At 63.8% G+C, this 24,062-nt stretch overlaps 1 protein-coding gene across 1 annotated transcript in view; it reads left to right on the forward strand.

Annotated features, from left to right (window-relative positions):
* LOC111144665 (adhesion G protein-coupled receptor A1) overlaps positions 1-20,651 on the forward strand; it is a 24,050-nt gene extending 3,399 nt beyond the window's left edge. The window contains exons 4-6 of the mRNA XM_022499060.1: positions 3,614-3,759; positions 18,817-18,915; positions 19,430-20,651. Coding sequence (XP_022354768.1) covers positions 3,614-3,759; positions 18,817-18,915; positions 19,430-20,651 — 1,467 coding nt within the window. The remainder of the gene's footprint in view (positions 1-3,613; positions 3,760-18,816; positions 18,916-19,429) is intronic.
* The last annotated feature ends 3,411 nt before the right edge of the window (positions 20,652-24,062 follow it).

Here is a 24,062-nt window from a genome sequence, read left to right on the forward strand (position 1 = left end):
GTGGACAGTGACCTCCAGGTGGATGGTCCCCTCCAGGTGGACGGTCCCCTCCAGGTGGACAGTCCCCTCCAGGTGGACAGTGACCTCCACGTGGACAGTGACCTCCAGGTGGATGGTCCCCTCCAGGTGGACGGTCCCCTCCAGGTGGACAGTCCCCTCCAGGTGGACAGTGACCTCCACGTGGACAGTGACCTCCAGGTGGATGGTCCCCTCCAGGTGGACAGTCCCCTCCAGATGGACAGTCCCCTCCAGGTGGACAGTCCCCTCCAGGTGGACAGTGACCTCCACGTGGACAGTGACCTCCAGGTGGACGGTCCCCTCCAGGTGGACAGTCCCCTCCAGGTGGACAGTCCCCTCCAGGTGGACAGTCCCCTCCAGATGGACAGTGACTTCCAGGTGGATGGTCCCCTCCAGTGCCCAGGCAGGAGTCAGATGGGGGCTGACCCATGGACTGAAGAGTCTCACCAAGGACTCCCCTCGGGGGTTTCTGTCATCCGCCTAGGCCACATGGAGGGAAGCTCTCGGCCTGGCATCCACCGCTGTCATGCTACTGCCCTTACAGCCTTTTTCTGGGAATTCAGCACTTCCTGACGGCCGTGGGAGCCGCTGGGGCCTGATTACCTGACACCCAGGGGCCACAGTGCCAACCTTGATGGTGGTCTGTGCACACGGGGTGGCCTGTCCCCTGCACAGAGGCGGTGAGCGTCTGCTCCTGCAGGGGGCCCTGGGGAAGGATGGGGCGCTGAGCTCCCGCTCTGGAGCCCTGGCACCTGCAGGTCGGCACGCTTGCCTGGGAACCCCCACCCAGGCTGTCCACCCCATCAGAGGTCAGATTCGGACACCTGCGCACTGGCCCCTGCAGAAAAGCTGCTGACACACGTGTGGAGACCACGCCAAGGGGCAGAGCCGCTTCCTTAAGCCTGTGGAGAGGCATGGAGACAGTGGGGGCTCAGGAAAATCCGACCATGTTCCACCTCTGAGCGCCTGTGGAGGAGCGATGCCGGCGGCGAGCCATGAAATGGACTCCGTCTTCGTGCCTCACTGGGCCACTCAAGCGCGCCCTGTGCCAAGACCCTGGCGATGAGCAGCCTGCCGCTCCCGGGCCCCGTGGCCAGCCCCCCAAGCTCCTCGGCCCCACTGGGCAGCCCATTCCCTCCCCAAAACCTGGGAACTGTGTCTATGCACCAGCCCCGATGGGGATTCCCGGATGCTGGTGTCCTCGCAGCATCTGAGGCCCCGCCGGTTAGCCATGTGGACAGCCTCGGGACGGCGCAGGCCTGGTTGGGTCCGGAGAACCACGGTCTGCAGAGAGGACGTGTGTGAGAAACTGTTGATTGCCTTGTGGTGACAGGCCTCAGGCACCCCCGTCGGAGGGAGCCCGCAGATGAGCTCTGCAGTGGATGCCCCCCGACCTCCTGACCACGTTCCCACCAGTGAGCAGGACCGTGAGTCGTTCGCTGATTCATTTGCAAACATGCATCGGGACCCGGCCCACGTTTGGGAATGAAGCCACGCGAGGCCTGGCTGGGCTGCCCAGCTCTCCGGCAGGCGAGGAGGGACAGAGCGCCTTGTGTGCATTCTAGAGAACAGAGCTGGGGCCCAGGTGAGGGAATGGGGGGCCGGCCAGCCCTCAGGGTGACGCTCTCCCTGCTCTCCCCCGACGATTCTGGAGCACAGGCGTGTGATCAGCAGACGCCAGTGGAGTGTCAGTCACTATGACGGAAGCCACGCCTGGCTCACCCAGCAGGCCCGGATATGCCCACTACGTGCTGGCCTGGGGCAGGCCCAAGGAGACACAGCTGAGACACGGGGTGTCCGAAGATGGGATAGTTCGCTTCAATGTGTCGACAGGACTCTGCGGGGCCCACATTGGGTCAGACGTCACTCTGGGGCATGCGTGCAGGTGCCCTCCCCATTCTGGGGCTCATCCACTCCCCTGGGGGCCTAGGGACAAGGGCAGAGGAGGGAGGGATTCTCTGTGCGCCTACCCAGGCTGCGACATCGGTGCCCAGCCCCTGGACTCAGCAATCCTGGCTCCGACTTGCCCCCTTCGGGTACAGGACGTCTCAGCCTCCACGTGTCCGGAACCAATTCACCCGAGCCAACGTGCTTTTCCCCCCGTGCGCAGCCAGGCCTGCCCCACCCTGACAAGGGACAGCTCGCTTCCGCCTTTGCGCCTGAACACGGGGCACCCTGGACCACCTCCCCCGTCCCGGTGTGGCTCAGACCCAGGCTAAGAAGACGCCCAGCACGCGGCCGGAAGCGCTGGTCGGTGGGAGGACAGCCGGTTGCTATGGCAACAAGATGACCGGGAGTCTGATTGCAGTCCTAAGTGACATCACGAGTGCAGACAGCTGGCCTCCGGTGGTCCCACACGACAACATGCGTCAGCGTCCACGCAGGCCCGGGCTTGGCGGTGTGATGGCCCGTGGCTGCCTCCTTCCCAGAGTGGCGGCAGCCCTGTCCGGAAGCCAGGGCGGGGTCCCTAGGACCTCCCCCTGTGTCCATCCTGAAGCAGGCGCTGGGAGGCGGGATCCTGCGGCTTCCACCTTCCCGCAGCCCCCACGTGGGCACGCGCGGTCTGGGTCCCGGCGAGGCTGGCAGCCAGCCCCTCCCGCTCTCCTGACCCCCAGCCTCCTCCGGGGACTCATTGCTGTTCATCTGTGACGACAGCCACGCTGTTGTCCCCTGAACAGAGAGACTCACTATACTTCAGTCAAGGGCCAGGCAGACGTGGCCCCTTTCTCCCTCTGGTTCGCCGGCAGAGAGCGCTCACCCCCAGGTCCCTGGCCAGGCCGAGGAGAAGGTTGGACTTGCCCGTGTGTGCAGGGAGCCCACCCAAAACCACAGACAGCTCTGGGGTCCCACTCCACCCGTCCCATTCTCATCGATCCTTCTAGAGCTTTCCACGAAGTGAAAATGGAATCTGGATTTGATAAATCATTGCGAAACAGCGTTAGCTTTAGTCAGAGTCTCCGTATTCCTTACACATCTGTGCCCTTTCCAGTGACAGCCATAATTTACTGTCACCGTGAAATGTCCGTGAAATGTCAGCTTCCTGCTTCCCAGGTGAGCAGGCAGAGACCGAGCGGGGGTGCATACTCCGCTAGGGCAGTGCGTGCGGCCGAGGACCAGCCGGAGCAGCTGCCGAGAGCCACGAGCGACTTGGCCTTGTGGGGAGTGGATTTCAGCATCTGACCCTGAATGTCATACTCACCCCCCAAGGCCGTCCTGCTGGGGAGACCCTTGCTGCAGGACCACCGCGCCCTCCTCCTGGGGGCACCTGCCCTCCTGGAGCCCTCAGGGTCCCACGTCCTGGCCACGCTGACCCTGGATGCGTGTACACAGGCCCGTGTGCTCCCAGCCCCGTCCCTCCTCAGGACAGCAGAGCCAACCCGTGCCAGAGCCTCAGCAGCCCACGTACCTCCCCTGTCTTCACTGGGGACCCCACGTGCCCTCCTGCTGGTCCCTCCCTGTCACTACTGAGTTGGCCCCTGAGGAAGCCCAGGGAGCGGGAGGGTGCAGACCCAGAGCTTGGGGAGCACACGGTCCCCAGGGCAGCGCGCCGGGCTCGCGGCCCCGGGCGGCACAGCTGAGCAGCCCCTCCCGGCAGGCGGGCGTCCTGCTGCACTACGCCACACTGGCCAGCATGCTGTGGATCGGGGTGGCCGCTGGGAGCATCTACGAGCAGGTGACCAGGAAAGCGCCCCCGTGCCCGGCCGCAGACCAGCCGCCGTACCCCAAGCAGCCCCTGCTCAGGTACCCGAGCGCACGCGCACCCTGCCGCCTCCACCACCGGCCGTCAAGGGCCCCAGCTCTGGGCTCCCTCCTGGGGGTCCCAGCAGACGGGCTCACAGGGAAGCTTGGGTTCCAAGGACAAGCCGGTCTGCACCGGTGGCCAGGGGCGGAGTGGGGCACTGGGGGCCGGGTGGGGTGTCTGGGAGGGGATGTCGGGGTGCTGGGGTCTGGAGCCAGAGTCGGTGGGTCTGGGGGCCGTGGGTGTGTCTCTGTGCTACTGAGCTCCACGCCACGAGGGGCTGTGGTGGAGAGCTCAGGGGGGTGGGTCCGTGCTCCGGTCTTAGCTCCAGCCCGTCCTGGGCTTCCGTAGGCTGAGGCACTGGCTCCTTAGCTGGGAGAAACTGAGGCTTGGTTACCAATCCTGAGGTGGCCACGTGACTCGGCCTTTCAAGGCTGGGTGGCAGGTGGCTCTGAAGCCTAGCCTCAGTCGGGCTGGGAGGGTTCGGGACGGGCAGGTGGTCCCCGTGAGGGGACAGCTGATGCCTCTGGTGCTGGGCTGTGGCCTGGGCCCAGGGGCACGGACGCTCAGCCCCTTGGACTGAACTCTGTCCGGGTCTAAACTGGGAGGGCCTCCAGGAAATACCTCAGTGCCCAAAACACATCCAAGGGACTCATCTTGAGGCAGATAAAACAATGCCGTATGCTGTTTAATAAATACGGTGACCTCGTTAGGTTTTCTGACACGGGGTTTCCGGAGCTCGCACACCCGTTGCCACACAGCTAGCGGGGCCCGTGGCACTCTGCCGCCAACGCCGGCCGGGGAGACAGGGTTTCCGTACCTTGTTCCTCCTTCCAGGGAGACCCCTGCTCCTTGGGGTCTAAGAATCACTCTCAGAATGAACGTCCTGGTCTGTCGTCGATTGAAAAGCTGCCTGGCTTTTTGAAGAAAACCATGGCAGCCTCAGAATATTCTGGAGCCTTTCTCTCTGATGGTGCACATAATGAACCAGACTCCCAGGTGCTTCCAGGAGCAGTGGGCCCGGGGCATCAGTGGGCATGTGCCCCGTGGGCTGTGGGCTCAGGGGGCCTAGGACAAGAGGGGCATGGGCTCAGTGACTGTGCTCTAAGCTGGCGTGTCACACCTGCAGGTCACTCTGGGACACTTGCTGTTACTGCTGTGCTATCTGGAAACCACTGTCACCTCTTCCTCCATGTCCCCTTCTTTGGTACAAATGCTCGACAGTGGGGGCAGGGGTGCGGGGGGCATGTGATGTGATTCCGGCAGCTCCCTAGGTGATGACCCCTCTTGCAGGATGAGACTCGGAAGGGTTGGACGCTGGCTCTGGGCTCTGCAGAGGGCCTGTACTCCTCCACGGCCTTCTGTGGCCAGGCCTGGCCTGGGGGTGGTCATGGGGACCCCAAAGGTTGGGGGCCAGAGTCTTTCTTCCCAGACACCTCCCCAGCCAGAGGCACCCTTACCTGTGATGGCTCTTCTGACTGGCCCCCAGGGACCATCCTTTTATCTGCGTCCCTGATCCCATTCCCACGGTGGCAGGTAGCCTGAGCGCAACCTCTAGGCCTGTAGCTCCTGAGTCCCCCGGGGAGGGAAGTGACCCCAGGACTCGTGCTGTCCTGGCCTCTCGATATGCTGGGCAGAGCTGCACGGCAGGTGTCGCTGACCTGCGGCGGACCCGGGGTATGTGTGCCGTCTTCCGATGAGCAATAAAAAGGAAGCCGTTAGCGTTAGGACCTCCTGTGTGAGCTCAGAGCACACAGCTTTTTGAGAAACAGGTCAGCGGTCTCACTTCTCACGTTGACCTCGCTGCCAGGTGGCCGCAGAGATGCGGGAAGGGGTCTGCCACGGGGGAGGGGGCCTGTGGGGCCGGGGCCCTGCGTTCCCCGCTCCCACACCAGGGTCAGCGTGCTCGCTACACAGGCCCCCTCTGTGCTGGGGGGAAACCAAGCCCATTCAGAGATTCCCATTCACATTCACGTAACACTTTGCAGGATTCTGGATTGGAAGAGCATTTCGGGCCTGACTGGCCCCCACCCCCGGCCTGAGCCCTGGGGGCGATCTTGGCTCGGCGGCGGCGGCGGCGTGGGGTGGGGGTGGGCGCTGCCAGGCCCAGACCCCTGGTCTGAGGTCAGACGTGTTGTCTTCGAGTCAGGCTGGCTCAGGGAGCAGAGGGGCAGAGGATTTCAGCTTCAGAACTGTTTCCTCTATCCAGGGTCCCTGGCGATTCCGTATGGACATTAGGATCTGTTTCTCCATTTCTGTAAAACTGGTCACTGCGGTGTCGGTGGAACCCACCCGGACCCGACAGAGCCCTGGGAGCGGAGAGGTCGACATGAGGACTTTACAGCTTCTGATCCATAAACACGGCACGGCTGTCTGTGTCCTCGGGTCCACGAGACCTCTGCTGGGGACACTGGCAGCCGTCAGCACGCACGTCCCACACTGCCTGGGTTAGACCTCTTTCCTCAGGATCGCTACCGGCACGTCTTCTCCGTCTCCGGGTCGGTCATCACTTACGTGCAGAGGCACCACTGAACTTTGTGTGTTGGTCTTGTGTCCCGAAGACTGGCGGGATTTGTTCCCAGAGCTGGGAGCTTTCCTGTGGATGCCTTAGGATCGTGTGTGCACACGCGTGTGGTCCCGTCATCAGCACACAGGGACAGACAGCTTTTAGTTTTAACTCTTCTGCCTAATCACTCTGGCTGGGACCTCCCGCACAACAGGACCCTCTCTCTCCCTCCCTCTCTCCCTCCCTCTCTCCCTCTCTCCCCCCTTTCCCAGTCTCTCCCTCTCTCTCACCTTCTCTCTCTAAGTCAGTCTGGCCGGCAGTTACAACCGGTTTTGTGCACAGTTTTAAAGAGCCCGCGTGGGGTTCGTCCATTCCCTGTGTGGTTTTGCTCTTCCGTGTCTACGACTCCTGCCGCAGGCCCTGCCGCTCCCGTCCGCCTGTAGCTGGAGTCCGTTCTGCGTGTCTTCTGTCTAGTTCCCCACGGCGTGAAGCTAGACTAGTACGAGGTCTTTCCATCTTCATTGTACGCAGTCACAGCTACGATTTCTCTCGGGGCGTGATTCGGGCATGTTTTATCATTCATTTTAGTATTTTCTGATTTTCCTGTGATTGTTGTCTTTGGCCCGCTGGCTCTTCAATTTCCCTGGACAATTAGGTTTCGGGGCGGCGGGGGGCTCTCGAGAACTGTGCCAGCTTCAGTGTCAGGCTGAGGGGAGGAAACTCCAGCTCCACCAAGGAGGCCCGTGGCTTGGAGGGGGACGTCCCTGTTCTAGGGACGTGTAGCGCGATCCACAGCCTTGGGGGGTGGGGCTCGGGGACAGACTCAGCTGGGGATGCGGATCTCGGCCCGGGTGCTCTGCCTTTCTCAAGCAGGAGGGCGTGGTCCTCAGGCAGGGCCAGTGCTGGGAAGTGCAGGATGCATTTTGGAAGGCGATGACCTCGGGTGGAGGGCATGAGAGGGGTCAGCCCAAGAGAGGAGCTGCTCTGTGGGGGCAGGACCGGGTGACAGACACAGGAGGACTGCCAGCCCCAGCCCCCCGCCACCAGGGCCTCTCTGATGCAAGGACACTGCACCTTGCCCATCACGCGGGCTCTCTTTCAAGACACCCCAAGGGTCTCTGCTGCCAGAAGCCGCCGTATCCCACAATGTCCTTGCGCTCCCGGATCCAGACTTTCACATCCCGTGGTGGCTGATGCCTCCCCCTGGGGGTCCTGACAGTGCCCACCGTGCGTCCACATGGGAGGAATCCCAACCCCTCATTCCCCATGTGTCCACCAGGAACAAACCCCAAACCCATGTCCCCATTTCAGCATCCCATCACCCGTGTCAGAAAGCCAGCACGGCTCCAGATTATTCTCGTCCCCTAGCCTGAATCAGGGAGCCCACAGGCCCCGACTCTGCCCCCAACCCTGCACCTCCCCATCCTCCACAGGCCTCGTTCTTGGTGGCTGTGGGTCCTGCCACCACCCTGCAGAATTTCCGTTCCTCCAGAGGGGGAAGCCCGGCTGTGCGTTCCCCTTCCCAAAGCACGCAGGGCTGCCCACTGCTCCCCGGCTTGGCCCCGGCCTTCAGCTGGTGTCCCCAGCATGCCAGCCGGAGGGCCCACGGCCAGATGCCCAGACCCCCCTGCCCTCCTCCCCAGGTCCAAAGAAAGGGCTGTGTTCTCAGATTCCAAAACACAGCGCCTGCAGGGATTCAATAAATATTTTTTAAATTGGCCTTAAATACTCCATTTTAGTCACAGGACTGAGTCTGGAAGAACCCAGCCTTGGGTGGGTAAGCTCTCCCTTCTGGCCGGAGGGCAGGTCCCAGAAGCACAGCTTTGGGGTCGGTCGGAAGCTGCGTTCCGTGGGGGGAGCCGAGAACGAGGCTTCCAAGGGCAAGTTCATTTTACTCACAGAGAGGGGGAGGCTGTGTGCCCCGCAGGCCCATGATGGCACAACCGGGTGGCTCGCCCCAGCGGGGCGAGGTGGGGACAGATGCCCTCTTGCAGGCCCAGCTGGGGTCCAGCATCAGCCCTGGCACTTTCATGGCGTGGCCAGAAAGCAGGCGGGCCAGGCCGGCATGGACGAGGCTCAGGTCCGAGGTCTGGGTTTGCCACCCAGGGTCTCCGCTCCTTTGGATGTGATGTGTCCTCAGGACGGTGAGGACGTTGATGAAGCAGCAGAGGTGAGCTCCGGGTGGGGGGTCCACACAGGTCCTCCACCAGCAGCAGAACACACATGGGGTTTCTGCCCCGGAAGCCGGCTTGCCACTCTGTCCGGGTTTCCTCGGGGCCGGCCGCTTAGCCACCCCCGATGCTGACCCTGCAGGTCCTGGAGGAGGCGGACGCTCCTGGGCCCCGGCCCAGCACAAAGGGCGGCCTACGCAGCAGTTGCGGAGGAAACCCACGGAGAGCGGGCCAGGCCGCCCAGGGCAGCCCGCGGCCCCCTGCAAGCCTGCCGCCTCCCTGCTCGTTCCAAGCACGTGGCTGGAGAAGAAAGGCAAGTTGAGGGGTCAGTCGGCTCGGAGACGCGGGAGGAGAAAGAACGAGGCTGCTTGTGCAGACTCTGCATCGCCGTGTCCACAGAACAAGGGGCATCGCCGGCCCCCGTCTCCGAGAGGTCAGGTTCTGCTGTGGGCACCTGATCGGGTGTTTCCTTGGATCGCTCTAACGGCTACTCACACGTCGTCCCCTCTCACCTCCGTGGGCCATGCTTTGGGCAATTTAAGGACCACAGCCCGCAGCACGCCGCAGGGACTTCCGGCACAGCAGCTCCGTGGGCTCCGGCCCTGAGCGCCAGGGAGAGCAGCACCGTGCTGGCACCCCCGCGCCGCTGCCCAGCCCCCTTCGGTAAAGGCGCCTTCCCAGGCTTCCCGTCTCTCCGTGAGTGTCTCCGTCCGTGCCGCGACTGCCGCCGGCTGGGGCTTATGACAGCGGAAGCGCAGAGTCTGGAAGCCGGACACCTGCAGAGGGGCCAGCGGGCTCGGTTCCGGCGGGAGCAAACTTCTTGCCGTGTCCTCGCAGGTGGAAGAGGCAGGGGGCTCTCCGGGGTCCCTTTCACAAGAGCACAGTCCCTGTTCACAAATGCGTATGGCCCCCGCCTCCCGCACACTCCCCTTGGGGTGGGGTTGCCGTTGAGTCTGGGGACACACACTCAGACTGGAGCCGCTGGCCGAGAGACGCCGCCTCCCACAAACGGGCCTCCCTGCTGTGGCTCTCCGGATGCTCAGGGCCAGTCCCCGAGTCAGCCGCCTGCGATCATGCCTGACCTCAACGTCACCAGCTCCGCCGGCCTTCCTGATAACGGGCTCCTAAGTCCTTCCTGGTTCGTCAAGGTCTGGTGCCCCCCCTTGAAACACGCAGCTGCCCCGAGACCCAGGTGCTTCATCTGCACACTGTGAGCTCCGTGGTGGAGGGCACTCGCCCACCCACTCCCCAATGCACAGCTGGTGCCAGGCTGGGCCCTGCCACGGAGGGACAGTGCCCCGGGCTCCATCTGTAGGAGCCCCTCTGGGACAGCAGGGCATGTGCTGGGAAGCACAGGGTGGCCCCCGCCCTCAGCTTCTTCATACGGTGTCCCCGGCCAATGCGGCCGCAGGAGCCCCCAGGAGCCTGTGCAGCGCCCAGCGGGAGGCTGCCCCGTACAGGGGTGGGGGTTCCAGGGCCATCGCTGAGCAGAGCATGAGCCACCCAGGCCGATGTCCATGACCTCCTGTGACCCCGTGAGCCCACCCCTGGGGGCAGAGGACCTGGGCCTGGTTTCGGAACGTCGAAGCTCTGCTGCGCCACAGGCTGTCCCCGGCTGGCGTGAGTCCCGCTACTGCCGTGTCTCGGCACGTCTCGTGGTCTGGGCACCCGTCTCGTGCCTGGGGCTCAGCACAGGTATGGCTCACGTTGTCTGCATGACCCCAGGGCCCCCTCTCCAAAAGCAGCTTCTCTAAACCCATGTGGCGACTGCGGGTGGGCGGCCCGGACACTCCGACCATGCGGAAGGGCCTCCTGGTCTCAGCGAAAACCGTCAGTCCGATCGCTTGGAGCTCCGAAGTCGCTCACTGGACCCGGAGACGGACCTCATGTGGGGGCAGTGCCTGGGTGGGTTCCCGCGGCCCCACAGCGGCCCCCGGGACATTGGTGCTGCTCGAGTTCACCTGAGCTGCATCGCCTCATGCACACCCAGCCTGGACGGCTCCCCGGCGACCGACGGTGCCAGCGCGTCGCGGGCGCTGACTCCGTGAGTGGGGGCGCCAGCAGGACAGCCCCGAGCAGAGCAGTCCTAGGGGACGCTCTTCAAGACAGGAAGTGTCTTCTGCTGGGAGGGCCAGTCGGGGTCCGGAAGGCCCAAGAGGTCAGCCTCTGGAAGGGCTCCTCTGCCCCTTGCTAGCACCAGCCGAGTTCCCGCGTCCCCCCACCCCTCGCCTCCCGGGCCGGGATCCACCTGGTGGTCAGCAGCAGGCGAAGGCACAGGCTCCAGAGGAGAGAGATGCAGCCGTGGAAGCCGGGCCCAAAGCCGGACTCAGCCGGGCCCCTGGGCCCCTGGGGGACAATCGGAGCCCGGTCGTGGTGGCCCACTGGCCTGAGGCTGCACGTGGCGGGCGGCCTCCTCCATGGACACCTGTTGCAGGTCCGGGGGGAAGCACTACAAGCCCCTACAAAGGCACAGGGTGTGTGCTTTGCGGACGCCCTGGAGACAGGCCACGGAGGCACAGCAGCTGCCACGCCAAGCACAAGAGGCTCCTCGTGCGTCAGGGGGGCGGTGCCGGCAGATGGACGGGGCGGAGAGAGCTGTCTCAGGGCCTCTGGGGCTACGCTGCCAGGGCCGCCCCCAAAGGCTGCGACCACCCCCAGCCCATCTCCCGGCCGCTGGCCGCCCCTCCCCCGAGCGCCACCGTCTGTCTCCTCCCTAGGGACATGGGGCGGGACCCTGCTGAGAACCCCACACCCTGGCTTGTCCCTGTCCCTGCGTCTCTCCTGTGGACACTCGCTCTGTGACTGTCTCCCCTGACCGCAGCTCCTGCGTCTGTGTTGGGGGGAACGGGGCGCGTCTCAGGTGCGGCCGGCCAGAGGACGGAGCCCTCCAGGAAGGCGAGGTGGGCTCACTGCCCCAGCTGGTGGCCGGACCCCATCATGGGTCCCCCTGCTGGCTCTGAAACCTGGGGCAAACCACGGGGGGACCAGTCCGCTGTGCCCACCTCCCTTCTCTCTGTTGCAGGAGTTTTGTTCCCTTAGCGCCGGGTTCTTGGTCGCGCTGCTTCGAGGAAGGAAGAGGCAGGCCAGAGCGCCTTGCAGCAGAGCACAAGCCCCCGGGGCTGCCGTGTTCGCAGCGTAGGGGACTCACAAGCTCTTTCCAGGACCTCGAGCGCGGCCTGCTGTGGGTTTGCTGCTCGGGGTTGTCAGTCAGGGCTGTGATCTGGCCCCGTCCGCCGTGTCTGTGGGGCTCGTGGGCGGGCGTCTGGAGACTGACCGCCTCAGCTCGTGACAGGGACCGACGTCTCACGGTTAGAGGCTTTCTTTCAGCTCCTGCTCAACAGTCCCCCTGCAGAAGCAGGTACACAGAACGCCGCCGTGGTCTTGTCTGGGCAGGAGAACGGGTTGCCAGTGCAGCGTCGTCTCAGCTGTCCCGGGTCCCCACTCTCCTGCTGGGACCCTGGCCCTGACCTCCTCCGTGTCCAACGAACCCCTAACACTGAGGCCCCTCAGACGCACGCCCAGCATGGCTCCCAGGGACCACACGCGAGGACAGGCGTGGCCAACACATGGTGGGAGGCTGGCGCTGGGACTTAAAGCTCGGGGTTTCCAGTGGCCCTGGAGGCCTGGCCAGTTGCCAGCTGCCCGCGGCAGAGCAGGCTTGCTTGGATGGCCCGTTGGTGCTGTCAAAGCCGGCTCAGAAGAGCCCAGAGGCTGGAAAGTTCACAGCAGGGAAACCATCGCTGCCGCGCAGTGCTGGGGCGTGAACGGCCGTGTCCTGGGCCCGTTCCGCTTTCTGATGGGCAGCATCCATGACGGCCCGTCCTCTGAGACGCAGGCCCACGGCAGCCAGCACCGGCGCCAACCCTCGCTCCCCCGCGGCTGACACCTGCTCGGCCGGCGGCGGAGAGGAGGCAAGTGGCCTCGTGGGAACAACCCGGCAGAGATCTCGACAGGGCGTGGAGGGCGCCGCAGCCATGCGCTGCTGACTGGGCCAGCCCTGACATGGGCTTCCAGGTGGTTCTCTGGTCTCCACCTCCGGAACTAAGGGGCAGGCTCCCAGGGGGCCTCCCACTGGGACACAGGGCCCATCCTCGCCCGTCCCCGGTGCAGCAGCTGGCACCCTGACCTGTCGCAGTCAGCTCCCGGCCTGGGCGGGCCCTCTGGGCGTGTGTGCGCATGCGCGGGCCCACACCGCATGTTCCTCGAGCTCAGTGCGTGGGAACAGGGCATGCGGTGTGGCCGGCGCTGACCTTCCGGGGGCTAAGGCGGAGCCGTGCCCCGTGTGCAGGGATTTGGCAGGTGTGTGGCAGCTGAAGCGTGGCCTGGGCTCCCGGTGTCAGGACCTGCCAGAGGGTCCGGTACCCACTGCCTGGAGCTCCGCCCGGTCCCAGGAGCTGGCCTGTCCCCGCTGCACCCCTGGTTCCAGTCGGCCGCGGGCGTGTGTGCCGGGCCGGGCCCGGGTCTGACACTGCCCCAAGGCCGGCGCCGCCGCCGGTCAGGTGTGGCCTTGACCAACCTACACCAGGGGTTCGGGGGGTCTGCTCCGTTTTCCTTCTGGATTGTTTGGGGGTTTTGTTTTTTTTGGTTTTTTTGTTTAAATAGAACACTTACACCAAAAAAAAAAAAAAAAAAAAAATGCCTAAGACATCACTGCATCTTCCAGAACTTGTCCTGTGCCCTTCGGGGGAGAAACGGAGCCTCCCCCGCCAGAAACACCGGGGTCATGCTCACACCCAGCCCACAGCCCTCTCTCTTGGGACTTTCTCTGCCTCTCTTCACAGTTTGTCCACCCAAGTATGCGTCCCCAGACACTGGTTCTGTTGGCACCGGTCACAAGCTCTGAGTACACATGGGCCCACGGGCCTTACCGTTCACATCTGGCTCCTTCGCTGCCCGTGGTTTTCTCAGGCACACGCATGAGTTGCATCTGGGCAGCTCGGCTGACGCAGGCCGGGGGCCAGTTCACCTGCTCCTGCGGACAGGACGCTGCGGCCCGGACGCCCAGGTCCTCCCGAGTGCTCACCCACACAGGCTCCCCGGCTGCCAGCAGCGCCCCACGGACGCCGTGCTCCCTGGCTGGGCCACGCTTCTGAGGGAGTCGGGCTTTCTCTCGGTGGCGCGCCCGCTCAAGCCTCTTCCCCGCCATCCTTCTGTCTGTCTTGCTGATTTGTTAAAGGCCCTCGTGAGCACCTCACGGGAGCATGTGGTCACGTGGGTCACAGATAGTTTTCCTACTCACGGCAGCTAGAGGCGCGTTTGCACTTCTTTGAGGGTGACCCTCTCCAGCCCACACCCCCATCCAGCTCTGACCCACATGCCACCGTGGGGGACGTCAGGAGCAGTGCGTGGCTCGGGACCACGTTCTTTTCTGCTCCTGACGTAACAAACACATACGTACTGACTTGAAACAGCGCGTTGGCTTCCTTACAGCCCTGGCAGGCAGAAACCCAGAGTCCGTCTCTTGGGCTGCATCCAGGTGTGGCCAGGATGGCTCCCCGGAGGCTCCCGGGGAGAGACGGTTTCTTGCCTCTTCTGGAGGCGTCTACGCTCCTCACGGCCCCCCTCTGGTTCCCAGCCAGCCATGCAGCGACCTCCCTCCCATCTGACCTCCGCGTCCCCTTGCAAGGACCTGTGACGACATCAGGTCGCCTGGACCACCCCCATCCCTCCTCCGCCGCTCAGCCACATCCGCAGCACGGGGTCAGCACACCCCAGCTCTGGGGCCGTCACCAGCCCACGCCAGGGGCGGACCTTATGTTCCCGAACGTGCACATCCCGTATACGCTCTGTTGACTCATCAGACCACCCAAACCTGGATGTGGCTCTGCTCCACGCTCCGCCCGTCACTGGCTGTCCCATCTCCCCCCTGCCACTGTCCCCATGCTCTCGGGAGTCTAGGCCTGTCCCCCACCCACACTCTCCTCCCCAGAGGCCTGTGGTCCTGCCCTGTGCACATCTTAGGGTCCTGTATGGTGTCACAGGGCAGCAGCTGGGGTTTCCTTGGGGTCCTGGTTCATCCTTCTTTCTAGGAACCCTGCCCTAAAGGAAGAGGCTGGTCTGCCCCCAGGAGCCAGGTGAGCTCCCAGACATCCGGCAGACCTGCCCTGGGCAGTCTGTGTGGGGACCCGGGAACGCAGACATGTGCGTGGTCCTAAATGGGCCAGTGTCCTCTGGGGCTGCGCAGGCCCGCCGATCCAGCGGACAGGACTTCAGTGTCACGAGAGACGGCGGGTCAGTGAGCACAGCAGGGCAGGGTGCCCAGGAGGGAAGGACAGGAGCCCCCAAGGGAGAGGGTGTGGCTGGCGTCGACCGGTGACCCCAGGCACTGTGCACGCTGAGGCTAGCGCAGAGCGGTCTGCATCGGGGCCGGGACAGGCCCATGGATGTCCTGCTTGTCCACCATGCCGAATGCCCAGCAGCCACAAGAACAGCGTCCCGGGTGGGGCCCTGCCGCGGCCTGCAGCGCCCTCTGCAGACAGAGCCCGGGTGGCACCAGGAGCCGAGCTCAGCCGCCGTCCAGGGGGCTTGGCTACTTGGGGCTGACAAGACTCAGGCAGAGGCAGGGGGAGCCCCAGCCAAGGAAGAGGCACCCCCTGGCTTGAGAGGCCTGGCCGGAGGCAGTGGGGCTGTGGCCCCCTCACCCTCCAGGAAGCATGGCCGCGAAGGTTTGCAGGGCACGGTCCCCAGGAGCCAGGGGCGCTAGGGCCATGGCTGCCAGTCAGTCCGCTGGGAATGGTGTCCCGCTCCTGGACTGGCCAGGAGTCGAGGGGGCTATGTCGCCTGGGGGCACCAACAGGGGGTCTCCAGGGCCAGCTGCCCCCAGGTGTTGACAGCTTAGCAATGTGGCCTCTTTGTCCTCCTGGGGACACCAGAGGGACCAGCTCCAGCAGCACGGCCTGCTGGAGCAGAGCAAGCCTCACGCTGTTCCTGTCACAGGCTCCCGCGCTCCCCGCTTCTGTGCCTCCCCTGCATTACAGGAGGAGTGACGGGAACCCAAGGGTCCTCGTCTCCCTGGAGGGTGGAGGCATGGCTCGGGGAAAGTGGCTTTCTGCAGGTTCTGAGGGGCTTTCGAGCCTGGTCAGCGCTGGGAACAGGGCCACAGATGGCCGTGGGCTGGGCCCCCACCGGGCCGGGTCCACCAGCACACACTCACCTGTGGCCTTCTCCTGCAACTGTTACAAGCAATCGGTCTTCTCTGGTTTGGCTCACCACCCCGCTTTGTGTGCGAGGCTGGACCCCAAAGGGCTCCTTCCCTCTCCCCGTGCGCATCCGTGGGAACAAGCGCTCTGGTTCAGGTCGTGGGGCCAGACTCAGCCCCTCCCCCGCCCCAGCAGACCCCGTCCCTCTTACACCCGCTGTACGTCCACTGCGTGGACGCGAGCCCGTCCCCGGGACGGATCACAAGCCTTTGCCCTCGATGCCGCCCGGCTGATCGAGGACCGCCTGTCTGTCCTGGTTTGCTGAGATCTCTCATGACAGACGTGTGTTAAATTCTGTCAAGTGCTTTACTGTGTCTGTGAAACGATCTCATGGAATCTCCTTGTGCTTCCATGATGAGCGACTTTGATTTCATGAAAGACAGTGCGTGTCTGCGGTAACTCTCACCGGCCCTGGTGTTTCCTCCACGGGTTTTCTGCCGCGGGTTTTCCGACCAGGGCGCCTCCTTCGCTGTCCGGAAGAGCGTCGTGGGCAGGGATTCGCGTCATCTCTCCCTCAGACGGGGTCCGGTTTCCCTGGTGGCATTCGGGGGGCCTGGGAGTTTCTCTGTTGGGTGTTTGGGGATCTTGGAACCAACATTGAGAGAGTTTTCAGCTTTCTGATGCTCGTCTTGCTGTTGCTAATTTGTATTTTCTCGGGGAATTTGCCCATGTCCTCTGAGCCGCTCCAGTGCTGGCCACGGTTGTTTACACCGGCTCGCCCTCGGTCGTCTGCCTCCCCCTCTTCTCGCCAGCCCCGCAGGGCGTGAGAGCAGGGCCACCCGTTTGCCGTGGACTTCACTCTGGGCTGGTCATCCTCAGCCCTGCCCGCTGGCTCTCCGGCTCCTTCCGTCTGCGGACTCCGTGTTTACTTGGCTCTCTCTGCCTCGGCGCGTGGAGCCCCGGCCGTGAACATCCAGCCTCCCCCTCTTCCCACAGACATCAGGGCCATGAATGTCCCTCCAAGGGCTGCTTCCGCTGCCTCCCAGAAACGAGCTGTTTTCCTTTCTCATCTTCTTTGAAGTGTTCTCTAGACCCCCCGTACGACGTCTTCGACCCACGAATGATTCAGAAGTGCGTCGTCTCGCTTCTGAGTGTATGTGGTTCTCCTAGTCACTGTGTTGTCACCCATCGGCCGGACACCGTGGCGGTCAGACCTGATACTCGGTGTGATTGCAGCCCCGGGGAGGCGAGCCGGGCCCGCTCCACGGCTCGCACGTCGTCTGGCGCGGCGAGCGGAGCCCCAGCCGGGGCGGAGTGAGTGCGTCTGTTACTGAGCCTGACGCTCCAGGAAGGGCACGGGGCAAAGTGAGTCATGTCGTTGCTCGGGTCTTTGGTCTCTCTCTCTTTTTTTTTTTTTAAGATTTTATTTGTCTATCTGACAGAGAGAGACACAGTGAGAGGGAACACACGCGGGGGAGGGGGAGAGGAGGAAGCAGGCCCCCCGCTGAGCAGGGAGCCCGATGTGGGGCTCGATCCAAGGACCCTGAGATCACGACCTGAGCTGAAGGCAGATAACGATGGAGCCCCCAAATGCCCCCAAATCTTCGGTTTCTTTACTAATCTCTTGCCTGGTTGTCCTAACAAACGCTGAGCTGAGCGCGGGCGACTGGATCGCAGGCCAAGACTCTGGCCTCATCTGCGCACGGCCTGGCCGCCGTGTCCCGCCGTGGGCGGTGCTGACGCTGACGTATTTCCTCCTCCTGAAGTCCGTCCTCTGGCGTTGGTGTGGCCGCCACAGCCTCCCTGCGTCTCCCCGGCGGACGGAGCCCCCTGCCCCGCCTGCTCTGCCGGCCCAGGGCGTCGGACGGTCTAGGTCTTTGTTTTAACCACCGTCCACCTGTCTTCCGGTGTTACTTCTTCTCCTTCTGCTCCTCCTTTCCTGTCCTATTTTGTCCTTTGGGATTATGTTAGCATTTTTCCACATTTCATTTTACTTATCCATTAGCCCTTTGCCTTAATGTCTTGTGTTGCCTTCGGGATCGCAGCCACGGACTCTTCCCTGTATCTCTGGCATGAAGCCACGCTAGTTCACGGGAAGTGCGCGCAGTCAGCCTCCCCTGTGGGGCCATCCCCCCACCGTCTCGGTGGCAAAGCGGCAGCGTCCGTCAGTCCGCATGGCAGTAACTCCCTAGGCAGTGTTACAACTCTTCCTTCAAACAATCATATTTTTTTTTAATTAAGAGAAAACAAAATTTCTATGTTTGCCCTAATAGTTAGCATTTCCGGCGTCCTCCCTTCTTTGGGGTTTCTATCTGGTGCAGTAGCCCTTCAGCCTGAGGGACAAAACTGAGCGTTTCTGGAAGGTTGGCTGGTGACAAATTCGCTCAGTTTTATTTTTGTCAGAAAAATGTCTGTACTTGTCCTGTTCTGAAGGACGTGTTCTCTGTATATAGAATTCTGGGAGGCACAGAGCCCCAGGGTCACCCTGCTCCCACCCATGGACCTGGGGCCAGTGGCATTCCCCTTGTCAGGGACAAAGAGCCATCGGCCCATTGGGGTGTTTGTGGCATCCAGGAGGGGGCACCCCCTCCCTGTGATCATCTGCAAGACGGCCCCTTGGTCACCGTGACCCTCACGCGGTCAGACCGGCGAGATCCTCACATGCTCGAGATCCAGCCTCAGCAGGTCGGACGTTAGACGGTAGAGGGCCCTCAGTGGAGCTGCCGGCCAAGACCCTGCTGGCAAGAAGGTCAGGCCAGGCCCGGCCCAGGGTGGGGGCCGACTCCACCCAGACTGGCCTGTCCTGGGGGTGGTGTCAGAGGCCAGACGCGTCCCAAGCAGCTGAGAAGCCAGGCTGCCGGCCTGCTCAAAGGTGTGAGGGCGTGAGGGGGGGGGGATGGGTTGGAGGACAGGAGAGGAGGGTGGGGGAGGGGATGGGGGCGGGGATGGACGGGAACGGGAGGGAAAGGAGGGGTGGAATACAGAAAGGAGATGGGGGAGGTGGGAAGGGATAAAGAAGGGGATAGATGAGGAGAGGGAGGAGAATGGGTTCAGGACAGGAAAGGAGGGAAGGGTGGTGGAGGAGACAGGAGCGGGGAAGGAGGGGAATAGAGGGTGGTAGGTGGAGGGGGGCGGCCTGGCTCTGGCAGGAGCCCAACTGGGGGGTTGGTGCTGTCAGGACATGGGGTTCCACCTCTGCCCAAGCGCTGGAGGCTGCCCCTGGGGGACCTTCTCTCCTCACAGGTCCTACCTCATCGGCGGAGGGGTTCCCTTCATCATCTGCGGGGTCACAGCCACCACGAACATCAGGAATTATGGCGTGGACAATGAGGACGTGCCCTAGTGAGTCCTGGGCACCGGGTGGGTGGAGGCTCCTTCCCGGCCCCCTGTATCTCCCCATGCCCGGACCACCTGTGGGGGCGCCCCTGGGACTGCGTCCCACCCCCGTATGTGTTCCCCCCCAGCAGTCCCCCTTCTCACCGAGTCCCCCTCCCTGGGCGCTGTGGGCTGCACCTGGGACCAGGTCAGAGTGCACACGGCCCCACCGCGCCCCGCACCCCCCATCACGCTCTTTCTCCTCGGTGGTCCCCAAAAGGCCAAGCCTGCAGGACACACTGGCTCCCTCAGGGGCTCCAGCACTAGGGACACTGAGGCGGGGACGAAAGGCCGAGAGCCCGGCTCCCCCGGCCCAGACTCCCGGCCACACTGTCCCGGCAGGGGCCGGCCGGGTGGGACGGTCCGCGTCTCCTCACCACGGTCAAGCACACGTACCACAGAGGAAGTCCTCCCACGGCCCGAGGACGGCCAGGCACTCGCCTCCCTGGGCGACCCCTCACTGACCCCTGTCTTCCCGCAGCTGCTGGATGGCCTGGGAGGCCAGCCTGGGTGCGTTCTACGGGCCAGCGGCCTTCATTGCCCTGGTCACCTGCATCTACTTCCTGGGCACCTACGTCCAGCTGCGGCGGCACCCGGAGCGCAGGTACGAGCTCAGGCTGCGGACGGAGGAGCAGCAGCGGCTGGCAGGGCCCGAGGCCGGCCACCACCCCGGGGCCCGGCCCGGCCCACTGCCCGCCTGCGATGGCCTGGCCGCCTCCCTGCTGCAGAACGAGCACTCGCTCAAGGCCCAGCTGCGGGCCGCGGCCTTCACGCTCTTCCTGTTCACGGCCACCTGGGCCTTCGGGGCGCTGGCCGTGTCTCAGGGCCACTTCCTGGACATGGTCTTCAGCTGCCTGTACGGCGCCTTCTGTGTGACCCTGGGGCTCTTCGTCCTCATTCACCACTGTGCCAAGCGGGATGACGTGTGGCACTGCTGGTGGTCTTGCTGCCCCCACCGCGGGGACGCACACGCCACGCAGCTCGCTGCCCGCCCCGCACTCGACACCAACGGGGACGCGATGGGCCACGTGGCCTGCCTGCAGGACTCGCCGTGTCCAGGCAAGCCACGGGTCTTCGGCCGCCCACCCACCGGCCACTGCAAGTTGACCAACCTGCAGGCCGCCCAGAGCCACATCAACTACCTGTCACCGGCCACGCCGCACTGTGCCAAGACACACTGCGAGCAGCTGATGGAGGACGCGGCCCACGTCCACGTGCACGAGGAGGACGCCTTTGGACACGAGCCACACCTGCACAGGGGCCTCCAGGCCAGAACTAAGCCCCCCTACTTCAGCCGGCACCGGACGGCCATGGAGGAGCGGGAGTACGCCTACCACATCCCATCCAGCCTGGACGGCAGCCCCCGCAGCTCAGGCACAGACAGCCCCCCCAGCTCGCTCGAGGGCCCGCTGGGGGCACACACGTTGGCCTGCTGCACCCAGGGCGACCCCTTCCCCCTGGTCGGCCAGCCCGAGGGCAGCGATAGCAGCCCGGTGCTCTACGGCTGCCCCCTGAGGCCAGGCAGGGAGTCGGCCTCTGGCCCTGTGCACTTCGAGATGCTCCGGAGGACACAGTCCCTGCCCTTCGGTGGCCCCGGGCAGAACGGGCTGCTCAAGGGAGACCTGTGTGAAGTCCTGTCCTTCAGTGCCAATGGCATCGGCAACATCAGGACAGGGCCGTGGAAGAACGAGACCACCGTGTAGCCGGCCTGACGCCACCGAACCCTGGCAGACAAACGCGGCGCAGAGCAGGGTCCTACACGGGAGGCCAGCGGGGGCTCGCTTCTCAGACGTGGCCAGCACCCCCACAGACCCTTCGTTGCGGAGGACCCGAGTGGGAAGATGCTTTGGGCCACATCTGCTTCTGCTAATCCTAAGGTCAGACAGGCCGTCCATGTCCCAGGATCCAGCTTTCTGACCCCATAGTACACAGTCCCCAGGGCAGCCCAGGAACGGAGCAGGTGTTCTATCAGGAAAATACCCTCCGTGCCCGGCGTGGGCCATAGGGAGCTCTGGGGTGAGTCCCATCTGCCCCACCAGCCTGGCCACAGCAGGAGGTTCCCCCAGTTTTTCTAGTGTCTAGTGTGTGTCTCATTAAGTTTTACTCCAAGGCACAGGCAGGCTGCCTGTCTGGACCGGGGCCGTCGCCCCAGGCCCCTCTGCCGGTCCATGTCACTACCGCCACCTTCAACGGCCACCCTGGGTGCAGCCCCCACAGGCCTGAGAGCCTCATGGACGCTTGGGCTTGTGACCCAACCCAGGTGCACGTGAGAAGAAGGGGCAGCCTGTGACAGTCCTCCAGGGGGCCAGCCGGCGTCTTTGAGGGGCTCTGAGCCGTCAGAAATGCCCAAATGTCCGTCAGCAGACTCGAGAGTCAAAGCCAGCCGCTGTCAGGGCCGTACCCTGCCCCAACAAGGTCATTTGGGGCTCTAACATTCCCAGCCCTGAGAAGAGGGGGGCTGGCATTTCCAGGAGCATCTGGGCTTGAAGACCCGACTCAGACGACAGTTGTCCGTCAGAGTGAGCTGTGTATGGAGCTAGGGGCCCTTTGCAGAGGCAGGGCCCGGGGTCCCCACAGAGGCAGAGCCCGGACCCCTGAGAACACGTGTGCAGGACGGCCCAGCCATTCCTCCCTCCCTCCTCCCAGAACCGTGGCACACACGCGCACACACACAACATGTGTGTGCCACACGTATATACGTGTGCATACGTCTCCATGCTTGTACGTGTGCGTGCGCGTCGCACACACTCCATGCCCACCACACGTGCACCACACGTGCACACACCCGACGCACCGTGCACACACACAGTCGGGGTTTTCCAGACACTCGAGTGCCCATCTCACTGCTCTGCACCGCTGTCATCGCTGTGAGACCTCGGCGCGCTCTGCTGTCTGGGGGAGGCCTCACCAGGACAGAGCCTCCTGAGCGCACGCCTCGGGGGGCGTCGGGTGTCTGGTGTCCCAGGGCCAACGCTCAGTATCTGAGCACAAGGAGCCTCGCTTCCCGCGATTCTTGTAAACCTGACGATGTCCCAAGCCCCCACCAGCCCCGCGTGTCCTTACAGGTCAACCAGATGACTGCCAGGCAGTTTCCGTCTCTGTGCAGCCTGTCCACCGGCTTCCACAGCCGGTAGGAGCCAGAGACCCGATGCCGTGCCGTGTGCACCTGCAGAGCCGTCAGACAAAATACAGTATTTTGCACTGTTTGCTACTTGTGAGGCTGGTTAATGGCGTCTCTTGTCCTCGATGGGGCGGACCTACCTCGGCACGTGGCTCCTGCTTCTGCCCACAAGGCCTAGGCTGGGGCCAAGGAGCCCAGAGAGGCCGCTGCCCGGGACACTCCGCCCCCAGGCAGGTGTCCCCCGTGGCCCTTCCACCCCGGCAGGCCTGGCAGAGCAGCCTCATTATCAAACCAAAGAAGTTCAGTGTTAAACCTCGTGTGTTTCAATATTGATTTGGGCTCCGGAGTCCACTCAGGACAGTGTGGTGACCCCATTGCTGTCGTGTGTCATGTTTTCAGAACATGGGGTCCCCCATTCAGCAGCAGCGCAGGGCCACTCGGACAGACTTCCAGAAGGATGTGGCTGGAGGTTGGAGCCGTCCCAGTATCTCTGGCCTTGCAGCGTGTCAGCCCCTCCCCTGGCACATGCGTGTGCATGTGCACGTGTGTGCTGTCTGTGTGTGCACATGTGTGTTATCTTGTGTGTGCACGTGTTTGTGTGGTGCGTGCATGTGCACACGTACGGTGTGTGTTATCTTGTATGTATACGTGTGTTGGCTTGTGTGCTCACGTGAATGGTGTGTGTGTGTACACGTCTGTTGTGTGCATGTGTGTGGTGTGTGTGAACACGTGTGTTGTGTGTGGTTTTCATGTGTGTGCACTGCGGTGTGTGTATGTGTACGCATGTGTGGTGTGTTATCTGTGAGCCTGTGTACACGTGTGTTTTCTGTGCGTGCTGTGTGTGCACGTGTGTGGTGTGTTATCTGTGTGCGCATATGCACGTGTGTTGTCTGTGCTGTGAACGTGTATGGTGCGTGCGTGTGTGGTGTGCGCACACTGGTGTGGTGTGTGGACTTCATGTGTGTATACGTGTGGTGTCTGTGTGTGCATGTGTACACATGCGTGGTGTGTGGTGTGCGTGTGTACGCCTGTGGTCTTCATGTGTGTGCACGTGTGTTGTCTGGTTGTGTGGCATGTGCCCACCCTCTGCAGAGAGCGTGGGCGATGCCGCGTGGGCCCGTCTAGCTCCCCGGGGCAGAGGGTCACCATGCTGACCCCAGGCAGCCCGAGGCCTCCGGATGCCCGCCAGGTCTGAACAGCATCCCTCGAGCGGCCCGAGCACAGAGCTGCCACAGCGGCCACCACTGCTCATGGCGCAGTCTGCTGCAGCCACTCACGCCTGCCCAGCCGGCCACCACCCCGCCCCCAGAGTTCACCTTGGGGCTCTGCCCTCCTCCGACCGCTGGAGAGCGCTGGCACTCGCCAATTAGCTGAAGGACACCCCACTGCCTCCGGACCCCTCCAAAACCCCTCAGGGCCCCCTCTGAATGAGGGACTACAGGGGAGCCCCTGTGGGCCCTGCCGACACGGGCACGGCTGGGTCTGTGGGGAACGCACTGGATCGGGGCTCAGGGTGAACAGTCTTGCCCCTCACACCTTGTCCTGCCTGCTGGCTGGGGCTCTACACGGTGGTCAGGGGTAGCCCTGAGCCCCTAGGAGCCCCGCCTTGGGACAATGGTCAGCTCAGAGGGTGTGAGTGCCAGCTGTCTGGGGCTAGCACCCAGGAGCAGCTGCTGGGGGCGGGCTCATGGCACAGATCCCGTCTGCAAAGGCAGCTGTCCTGGAGGCCCCCACATGGTGTGCAGCTCTGCCCACAGCACTCAGGGCCCTAGACAGGTATGGAGCCGGCAGGAAGGGGGTTGGGCACACGGGGGCCGCAGCCAGGCCACATCCGTCTCCACCTGTTGCCCATGCGGACCTGCCGGCCCGCCACCTCCTCCCCACATGACCCTCACTCTAAGGGTGGGGAGGGCGTTGCTGCTGGGCCTCAGGCCTGGGTGTCGCCGGCAGCCAGAGGCCATGCATGCGGGTCCTGGCTCTGAGGATGGCCGGT

Source organism: Enhydra lutris, unplaced genomic scaffold (assembly GCF_002288905.1).
Source record: "Enhydra lutris kenyoni isolate GAN:26980312 unplaced genomic scaffold, ASM228890v2 scaffoldscaffold12, whole genome shotgun sequence".
Classification (NCBI taxonomy): domain Eukaryota; kingdom Metazoa; phylum Chordata; class Mammalia; order Carnivora; family Mustelidae; genus Enhydra; species Enhydra lutris.